The sequence below is a fragment of the Dipodomys ordii genome, unplaced genomic scaffold (assembly GCF_000151885.1).
Source record: "Dipodomys ordii isolate 6190 unplaced genomic scaffold, Dord_2.0 Scaffold3, whole genome shotgun sequence".
Taxonomy (NCBI): Eukaryota; Metazoa; Chordata; class Mammalia; order Rodentia; family Heteromyidae; genus Dipodomys; species Dipodomys ordii.
In genome coordinates this window covers 1,720,369-1,729,815 of record NW_012267219.1, presented here as the reverse complement: position 1 = coordinate 1,729,815, position 9,447 = coordinate 1,720,369, and the positions used below count along the sequence as shown (strand labels likewise).

General features: G+C 47.5%; 1 protein-coding gene across 1 annotated transcript in view; it reads left to right on the top strand.

The window, feature by feature from the left end:
• Positions 1-1,907: 1,907 nt before the first annotated feature.
• Pan2 (PAN2 poly(A) specific ribonuclease subunit) overlaps positions 1,908-9,447 on the top strand; it is a 26,806-nt gene continuing 19,266 nt past the window's right edge. Inside the window, 7 exon segments of the mRNA XM_013018377.1 lie at positions 1,908-2,010; positions 2,653-3,049; positions 5,772-5,941; positions 6,051-6,171; positions 6,326-6,403; positions 7,524-7,791; positions 9,010-9,349. Of these exon segments, the coding sequence (XP_012873831.1) occupies positions 2,768-3,049; positions 5,772-5,941; positions 6,051-6,171; positions 6,326-6,403; positions 7,524-7,791; positions 9,010-9,349 (1,259 nt within the window). The 5' untranslated portion in view covers positions 1,908-2,010; positions 2,653-2,767.

The following is a 9,447-nucleotide window of genomic DNA, read 5'->3' as shown; positions in this document are numbered from 1 at the left end:
AATCCTAGCTACTTAGGAGGCTGACATTTGAGGATCCTTGTTCAAAGCCAGGCCAGACAGGAAAGTCCAGGGCCTTCTTTTCTCCAACTAAGCTAAAAAAAAAAAAAATGGAAGTAGCACTGTGGCTTGAAGTGGTAGTTTGTTTTCCTTAAGCAAAAAGAGCTCAGGGACAGTGCCCAGGTCCTGAGTTCAAGCCTCACAATGGACAAAAAAAAAAGAGAGAGAAGGATAATTTTCTTTTTTCTTTTTTTTTTGGTATGGTCATGGGGCCTGAACTCTGGGTCTGGGCGCTGTCCCTCAGCTCTTTAGCTCAAGGCTAGCGCTCTACCTATTGAGCCACAGCGCCACTTCCGGCTTTCTTTTTCTGCTTATGTGGTGCTGAGGAATCGAACCCAGGGCCTCATGCATGCAAGGCAAGCGCTCTACCACTGAGCCACCTTTCCAGCCCCGAGATAATTTTCTTTTGGGGCTAAATGAGTGGCTCAGGTGGTAGAGTGACAGCCAACAAATAAATGTGTCAGATACTGTATGAGTCCGTCACTTTTCTCTTATTTTATTCCAGACCTCTGACTCTGACTTCTCTGAATGTAGGAAGTCTAGATTTTTGTTTGTTTTTTAGTGATGGTGTTTAAGAATAGAACAGAGAGTCTGGTAATATGGCTTAATGGTAGAGTGCTTGCCTAACATTCATGAAGCCCTGGGTTTGATTCCTTAGTACCACATTCTACCACTTTGAGCCACAGAACCACTTCCGGTTTTCTGATGGCTAATTGAAGAGTCTCAAGTATTTTCCCGCCTGGGCTGGCTTTGAACTGTGATCCTCAGACCTCAGCCTCCTGAGTAGCTAGTGTTACCTTTGTGAGCCACCAGCACCTGATTCTTGAGTTGTTTTATGAAGGTCCATATACCAGCCTTTTTTGGGAGATTCCCCTCTCCCCTTTGCATGCTGTCTATCGAAACAAAGACCTCTTGCCTACAACCAATGCTCTATTACTCATCAACATCCCCAGTCCAGAGAAACACTTTAGTACTGTATCCTCAATAAGGAATTTCTTTTGGAGTTCCTTTATAAGAGCCTTTTAGAAGCAGCAATGACAGTTCAAGGGCTCAACTACATTTATTTCGATCCATTCTAAAGCAATTCAGGCTCATCCTTGGGGCCCAAGAAACCCTTCGAGTAACTGTTTGCCTTAAATAGCTCAATTGACTGTGCTCAAATCCCTCTGAGGGGTAATGTCCAGGTCCATGCGCTGGACGTTGACAGTCCAGGAGTCTTGTTCCATTGGGGTAGGGGAAGACACAGGAGGTGACAACCACAGTTGGGAATTCCAGGTGCCTTTAAATATTGTAGAAAAAGTGGCCTTTGGGGACCGAGTCAGGAGTCAGACTCCCTGCTTCCTTTTTCTCTCCTCTATCTAGAAATCATAGGAAATGCCAGTGAGTTTCGGGGGCTTGGGGGTCAGAGGTGATGGAGTGGCTCATAGGAGCACCGCCCTGCACAGGGAGTGGACTGGGACAAGATGGGAATACCCAGCAAACGATTCTGTCCTTTTTTTTTTTTTTTAAATAATCTTGGGAGCCTTTTAATCTAGTTTCTGAAATTACCGAGAGCCCGAAAGTTCTGTTTCGAAGTCCAGGGTTAATTTTGTTCAAGAAAGGTCAAAAGCCAAAACGTTGCTTTCCACACCACCCAAACAATCCCGCGTTTGATTCCACTTGTCCCCGCTGGGGTCCCGTAGCCCTGTTTTGGCCCAGCTTTTCCGTCACACCCCTTCTTCCGGGGCTATCGGTGCTTGGCTCCTTCTGATTGGCTCAGACTCTTCCCAAGCTCTTGCTGATTGGAAGCGACGACTGCCAGTTCGACGTCCCTCCTCCCGTAGGCTAGGTTGAGGTAGAGGCGCGGGGGAGAACTGGGGAAACTGGAATTTCCCGCGGAGCGGACGGCGCTTGCTCTCTCCCTACTCGTTTTAATTCCACGCGCTACAAAATATCCGCCATGGAGAAATCTTGGTAATGACCCATTCCCCTGTAATCATCCCAGAAACACATCTGACCCTTGCCCTTATCCCTCCCTCTCCTCGTCCTCCGGGGAAGGATTCTGGGTAACCAATTTTTTTCTGGTCAGCCCAGAGAATTCTGGGTAACTCGTCGCTCCCACCACCTTCCCTGTTGCCCCCTCCCCAGTGTGGGGGACTGACCATTCCTATTACCCGCTTCCCCAACCCCAGAGTCCTAACTTGGAGGACGGACCTGTTCTCAGAGCCAAGTCCCCTCCTCCCATACTAGGAAGCAAGCACCTTTAATCTCTACCTAAATCCAAACTCCTTTCCTCACCCTATCTGCTCTCTTCTCGGGTGGTTCAGAGATGAACCAGGCACGTGAGCAGGAGAAAGGGAAGTCAAAGATTAGGTTAGTTGCTCGGGTGGCAGGGAGCATGGAGGGTCTAGAGGAAGAAGAGTAAGGGGCGCCCAGTCTCCCATCTACTCTAGTCTCCATCCCTTATTCCCCCCCCCCCTTCTATTCTCTGAGACTGCCCGGCAGTCTCATTCTGCTGCCTGCTTCATTGTCTATTTTGCCCATGTAACCTATAAGACACTGAATACCAGTGTCTGGGCCAGCTCCTGACTGAGTTCTACCTCTTTCCCTTTGCAGGCAACAATATCCTTTCTGGGCCCACCCGTGATACCCTGCTGAGGCTTGGTCAGACGTCTACATGAACTGTGGCAAGGGAGGGTGTGACACACATTAATCAGCTGCCATCATCATCATGAACTTTGAGAGTCTGGACCCTGGACTGGCAGAATTTGCCCCAGCCATGCATTCTGCCCTTGACCCTGTCTTGGATGCCCACCTAAACCCAAATCTGCTACAGAATGTGGAGCTGGACCCAGAGGGAGTAGCCTTGGAGGCTCTTCCTGTTCAGGAATCAGTGCACATAATGGAAGGTGTCTACTCTGAATTGCACAGCGTTGTGGCTGAAGTGGGTGTGCCTGTGTCTGTCTCCCACTTTGATTTGCACGAAGAGATGCTGTGGGTGGGGAGCCATGGGGTAAGAAATTTACCTCTTTATGAGGACTAAAACAGCTTGGAAGTCTTTATCTGCTCTCTGCCCATGGCCAGCTCAATTGCTGTTGAATTGATGAGAATTAGCTGAGTCTGTTTAAGTTAAGCCAAGAAGATCCTGCTAAATGACCCAGGGATGAGTTATATAGGTATAAGGTATTCACTTTTGCCATAGTTTGCCCATGTTTTGTTGTTTCTTTTTGAGACTGGGCTTTGCTATCCAGCCTAGTTTGGCTTCAACTTGTGATTCACCTCCATCAGCTTCCTGAGTGCTGAGATTACAGGCCAGTGCCACTATACTTGACTACATCCCATGGTGTGTGTGTGTTTGAGTTGTGGGGCTTGAATTTGGGGCCTTGGTGCTGTCCCTGAGCTCTTTTGCTCAAGGCTAGTGTTCTACCACTTTAAGCCATAGCTCAACTTCCAGTTTTCTGGGGGTTAGAGATAAGAATCCCCGGAAAGCTGGGCGCCAGTGGCTCACGCCTATAATCCTAGCTACATAGGAGGCTGAGATCTGAGGATCACAGTTCAAAGCCAGCCTGGGCAGGAAAGTCTGTGAGACTCTTATCTCCAATAAACCACTAGAAAACCAGAAGTGGCGCTGTGGCTCAAGCAGTACAGCGCTCACCTTGAGCTGAAGAGCTGAGGGATAGCACCCAAGCCCCAGAGTTCAAGTCCTACGACTGACCAAAAAAAAAAAAAAGAGTCCCAGGAACTTTCTTGCCAGGGCTGGCTTAGAACCTTGATCCTCAGATCTCATCCTCCTGAGTAACTAGGATTAAGGGATAAGCCACCCGTACCCAGCCCATTTTATATTTTGAGTAATATATCCATCAGTCTGTAGTCATCCAAATCCATTCTCTAGTGCCCCTCCTTTCTCTTCCATATTTTTATCTGCATATATCTGTGTATCTTACATGGAACCATTTCGACTTCCCTGGCTGATTTTAGTCTGTCAGAGGAGTTACTCATGGTAATTGTGTGCCAGTACTAGGGTTTGAACTCAGGGTTTCATGCTCTTGATCATGGGTGGGGCTCTACCACTTGAGCTGTTTCTCCAGTTCTAACATTTTGCCAGTTAATTGGAGATAAGAGCCTCTTGGATTTTTCTGCCAGGTCTTATTTTGAACCTTGATCTTCTTGTGAATAAAAAACAAAAAACGTTTAAGCTGGGTGTGGCTCACGCCTGTAATCCTAGCTACTCAGGAGGCTGAGATTTGAGGATTGCAGTTCAAAGCCAGCCTGGGCAGGAAAGTCCATGAGACTCTTAGCTCCAATAAACCACTAGAAAACCGGAAGTGGCACTGTGGCTCAAGCAGTAGAGCGCTCCCTTTGAGCTGAAGAGCGCAGGGACAGCACCCAAGCCCAGAGTTAAAGCCCCATGACCAACAAAACAAAAGTTTAAATGAGAGAGGGAGAAAGAGAAATAGAGAGGAGGACTGTGGAATGTAAGAAAGACAGCTGGTCAGTGCAGGATCAGACCATTCCATGGCCTTCTGAAAAAACTCATTTCTAATCAGCTGAAGCATTACCTATTTCAGCACAGTCATTGTAAGGATTAAATAGGGTAGAGTTTACAAAAGCACTTTGTAATGTGTTAAATAAAAGTACTTGCTGTGCATTAAGCAGAAGTACTTTGTGGTACATTAATACATGGCAGTATACACTGGGTGCTGATGCTTCACACCTGTAATCCTGGCTATTCAGGAGGCTGAGATGTGAGAATCACAATTCAAAGCCATCCCAGGCAGAAAAAGAATATGAGACCTTTTTTTTTCTTTTGGTCGGTCATGGGGCTTGAATTGGGCCTGGGCACTGTCCCTGAGCTCTTTAGCTCAAGGTGAGTGCTCTACCACTTAAGCCACAGCCCCACTTCCAGTTTTCTGGTGGTTAATTGTAGATAGGCGTCTCATGGATTTTCCTGCCCGGGCTGGCTTTGAACTATGATCCTCAGATCTCAGCCTCCTGAGTATCTAGGATTACAAGCGTGAGCCACCAACTCCCAGCTTGTGAGACTTTTATCTCCAATTAAATCACAGAAAAAACTGGAAGTGGTACTGTGTCTCAAGTGGTAGAGCACTAGCCTTCAACGAAAGAAGCTCAGGGACAGTGCCCAGGTTCTGACTTCAAGCTCCAGGACAGGGTTTTTTTTTTTTTTTTTTTTAACGATTGAACTCAGGGCATGGAGTTTGCTAAACAAGCACTCCAGGACCAAAAAAAAAAAAAAAAAGCTGGGAATGTGGCTTACTGGTAGAGTGCTTGCCTAGCATGCATGAAGCCCTGACTTTGATTCCTCAGTACCACATAAACAGAAGAAAAGCCAGAAGTAGCGCTGTGGCTCAAGTGGTAGAATGCTTACCTTGAGCAAAAAGAAGCTCAAGGACAGTGCCAGGCCCTGACTTCAAGCTCCAGGACAGGTTTAAAAAAAAAAAAAAAAGATTGAACTCAGGGCATGGAGTTTGTTCAACAAGCACTCTACCAAAGAGCCACACCCCAGTCCATTATAATCCACCAAGGTGACCATTATCTTTACCACTAACAATGACTCGCCCCACGCTGTACACGGCTTGTGCTTTATGCCTCTCTTGTTGTTAGCCAGGAAGGAAGGTTAGAAGGGAGAAAAGCTGAGCACTGCTGAGTCTCCAATTTGTATCTGGGAAGACCCTACCCTTCCATTCATGGTTATCTGTTTTCTTTGTCCCCTGAAGGGCCATGCCACTTCATTTTTTGGGCCTGCCCTGGAGCGCTACTCATCCTTTCAGGTCAATGGCAGTGATGACATTCGGCAGATCCAGAGCCTAGAGAATGGTATCCTTTTTCTCACCAAGAACAACCTCAAGTATATGGCCCGGGGAGGTCTTATTATATTTGATTACTTGTAAGTGGCTTTTCAGTTCTGGACGGGCAAGCGGGAAATTCATAGTGTAAGAAGACTAAAGAGGGAGCTGGCGAAACCCTGGTTTGTCGGTCTACCCTGTCTCACACAGGCTGGATGAAAGTGAGGATATGCACAGTCTGCTGCTGACTGATAGCAGTACTTTACTTGTTGGAGGGCTTCAGAACCATGTATTGGAGATTGATCTGAACACTGTCCAGGAGACTCAAAAGGTACAAGCCCGGCTTGGACACTAGAATGACCCATGCAGAGTCTAAGGGGTGGAATGGGAGCTGTGATTGGCCTGAGATGTGAGTATGACCACTCTATTCCTTTGGTCTGTGGGAAAGATCATGCCTCTCACTGATTTATTTTGCTTCCCTCCAGTACGCAGTTGAGATACCTGGAGTCACCATCATGAGACAGACAAATCGGTTCTTCTTTTGTGGCCATACATCTGGCAAGGTGACCAAGTTCCATTTTTCCTCCCCTTTATAGGCTGTTTTACTAGATATCTGATGAGGTCTGGTTGGACTGAGATGAGAGGACTAGATATACTTTTCTCTCTTTCTTTCTTTCTCTCTTTCCTTCTTTCTTTCTCTCTTTCTTCCTTCCTTCCATGATGATGATGATTATTACTTGTCGGTCCTAGGGCTTGAACTCAGGACGTGGGCACTGTCTCTGAGATTCTTTTGCTCAAGCTTCTTTTGCTCTACCACTTGAGCCACAGCGTCATTTCCAGCTTTTTCTGTTTATGTGGTGCTGAAGAATTGAACCCAGGGCTTCATACATGCTAGGCAAGCACTTTACCACTAAGCCACATTCCTAGCCCTAGACCTACTTCTTGGTCATTATGCTATACTATGAGATTTTCTTGAATTGTGGTGCCTGCCTGCCTGCCTGCCTGCCTTCCTTCCTCTCTCCCTCTCTCTCTTTCTTTCCTTCTTTCTTTCTTTCTTTCTTTCTTCCTTTCTTTCTTTCTTTCTTTTTGTTGTTGGTGGTGGGGTCTGAACTCTGGGCCTGGGCGCTGTCCCTCAGCTCTTCAGCTCAAGGCTAGCACTCTACCACTTGAGTCACAGCACCACTTCCGGCTTTTTCTGCTTATGTGGTGCTGAGGAATTGAACCCAAGGCCTCATGCATGCAAGGCAAGCAATCTACCACTGAGTCACCTTCCCAGCACCATCCTGGTGTTTTCTTTCTTTTTTTTTTTTTTTTATTGGTCATGGGGCTTGAACTCTGGGCTTGGGTGCTGCCCCTGCGCTCTTCAGCTCAAGGTGAGCGCTCTGCCGCTTGAGCCATATTGCCATTTCCAGTTTTCTGCTGGTTTTATTGGAGATAAGAGTCTCACGGATTTTCCTGCCTGGGCTGGCTTTGAACCATGATGCTCAGGCCTTAGCCTCCTGAATAGCTAGGCATGAGCCACCGGCGCCTGGCTTCCTGGTGTTTTCTACAAGTAGGTGCCTTAGAGGCAAAAGTATAATGAGTTCTTTTAGTGGTCAGTCCAGCTCTTGGCTTCTCTTCTTGCCTTTTTTCTTCCAACTGTCTATATTCTAACACCTTAGTGTTTTTGGTTTTTTTCTTTAGGTTTCCCTGAGAGATCTCCGTAGTTTTAAGGTGGAGCATGAATTTGATGCCTTCTCTGGGAGTCTGTCAGATTTTGATGTACATGGCAACCTGCTAGCTGCCTGTGGCTTTTCCAGCCGCCTCACTGGCCTGGCCTGTGACCGTTTCCTCAAAGTGTATGATTTGCGCATGATGCGGGCCATCACACCACTTCAAGTACATGTGGATCCTGCCTTCTTGCGGTTCATTCCTACATACACTTCTCGTCTTGCTATCATCTCCCAGTCAGGTATGAAAGATTAAATAGGGGAGGTCAGTAAGCAAAGGGAAACAAGGCACCAAAAAGGATGTTCCCTATGGGGCTGGGAAGGTGGCTCAGAGGTAGAGCGCTTGCCTTGCATACATGAGGCCCTCCCTGGGTTCGATTCCTCAGCACCACATAAACAAAAAGAAAAAAGCCAGAAGTGGCGCTGTGGCTCAAGTGGTAGAGCGCTAACCTTGAGCTGAAGAGCTGAGGGACAGCGGCCAGGCCCAGAGTTCAGGCCCCATGACTGGACACAAAAAAAACTGGCTCAGTGCTAGAGTGCTTACCTTGCATGCATAAGGCCCTGGATTCAATTCCTCAGTACCACATAAGCAGAAAAAGCCGGAAGTGGCGCTGTGGCTCAAGTGGTAGAGCCCTAGCCTTGAGCTGAAGAGCTGAGGGACAGCGCCCAGGCCCAGAGTTCAGGTCCCATGACCAACAAAACAAAAAGGGGGACAGGCTGGGAAGGTGGCTCAGTGGTAGATTGCTCGCCTCACATGCATGAGGCCCTAGGTTCGATTCCTTAGCACCATATAATCAGAAAAGGCTGGAAGTGGTGCTGTGGCTCAAGTGGTAGAGCGCTCTCCTTGAGCTCAAGAGCTGAAGGACAGTGCCCAGGCCCAAAGTAAACTCTAAAGGCCCCACCCCTGACAAAAAAATGCTCCCTTGTTATTGGGAAAGGAAGTAACCCTTCATTCAGGTCCCAAGGTATCACTTAGCCTGGTTAGAAAGGAGAGCTTTTATCTTTTCTGTGTGGGAGGAACACAAAAAAAGATGAAAATAGAATAGGCAAGCCTGGCACCAGTGGCTCACACTTGTAATCCTAGCTACTCAGGAGGATGAGATTTCAGAATTGTGGTTCAGAGCTAACCCAAGCAGAAAGTCCATAAGATTCTTATCTCCAATAAACTACTCAGAAAATGAGTGCAAAGAGGCTCAGCAACAGTGCCTACCCCCTGAGCTCAAGCCCAAGACTGGCCAAAAAAAAAATTAAATTAAAATGGAATAGGCAAACTTGAGGACTGCTCTTTTCTGGATAGGAAAGCATCCTGTGGTTTATGGAAAGTATCAGATGGAATCTACATCTAGGCATGGATTTGGAGTCCATCTTGCCTCAGTGTTAGAAGAGGATAGAAAATACATAAAAAGTTGTCTCCCTTCACTCTCCAGGGTTTAGTGGGTTTCTTCTTTGCTCTCTCCTAGGGCAATGCCAGTTTTGTGAACCCACAGGCCTGGCTAACCCAGCAGACATCTTCCATGTGAATCCTGTAGGACCTCTGCTGATGACATTTGATGTGTCAGCCAGCAAGCAGGCCCTTGCCTTTGGGGATTCTGAGGGCTGTGTGCACCTCTGGACTGATTCCCCTGAGCCTTCCTTCAACCCCTACTCCCGTGAGACTGAGTTTGCATTGCCCTGCCTCGTGGACTCACTGCCTCCTCTGGACTGGAGCCAGGACCTGCTGCCTCTTTCCCTCATTCCTGTTCCACTCACCAGTGACACACTTCTCTCTGATTGGCCTGCTGCCAACTCCATTCCAGCTCCCAGGTTGTATATCACTTCTGGGTCAAAAAAAGGGAGGAGGAAGCCGGGCACTGGTGGTGCATGCCTGTAATCCTAGCTACTCAGGAGGCTGAGATCTG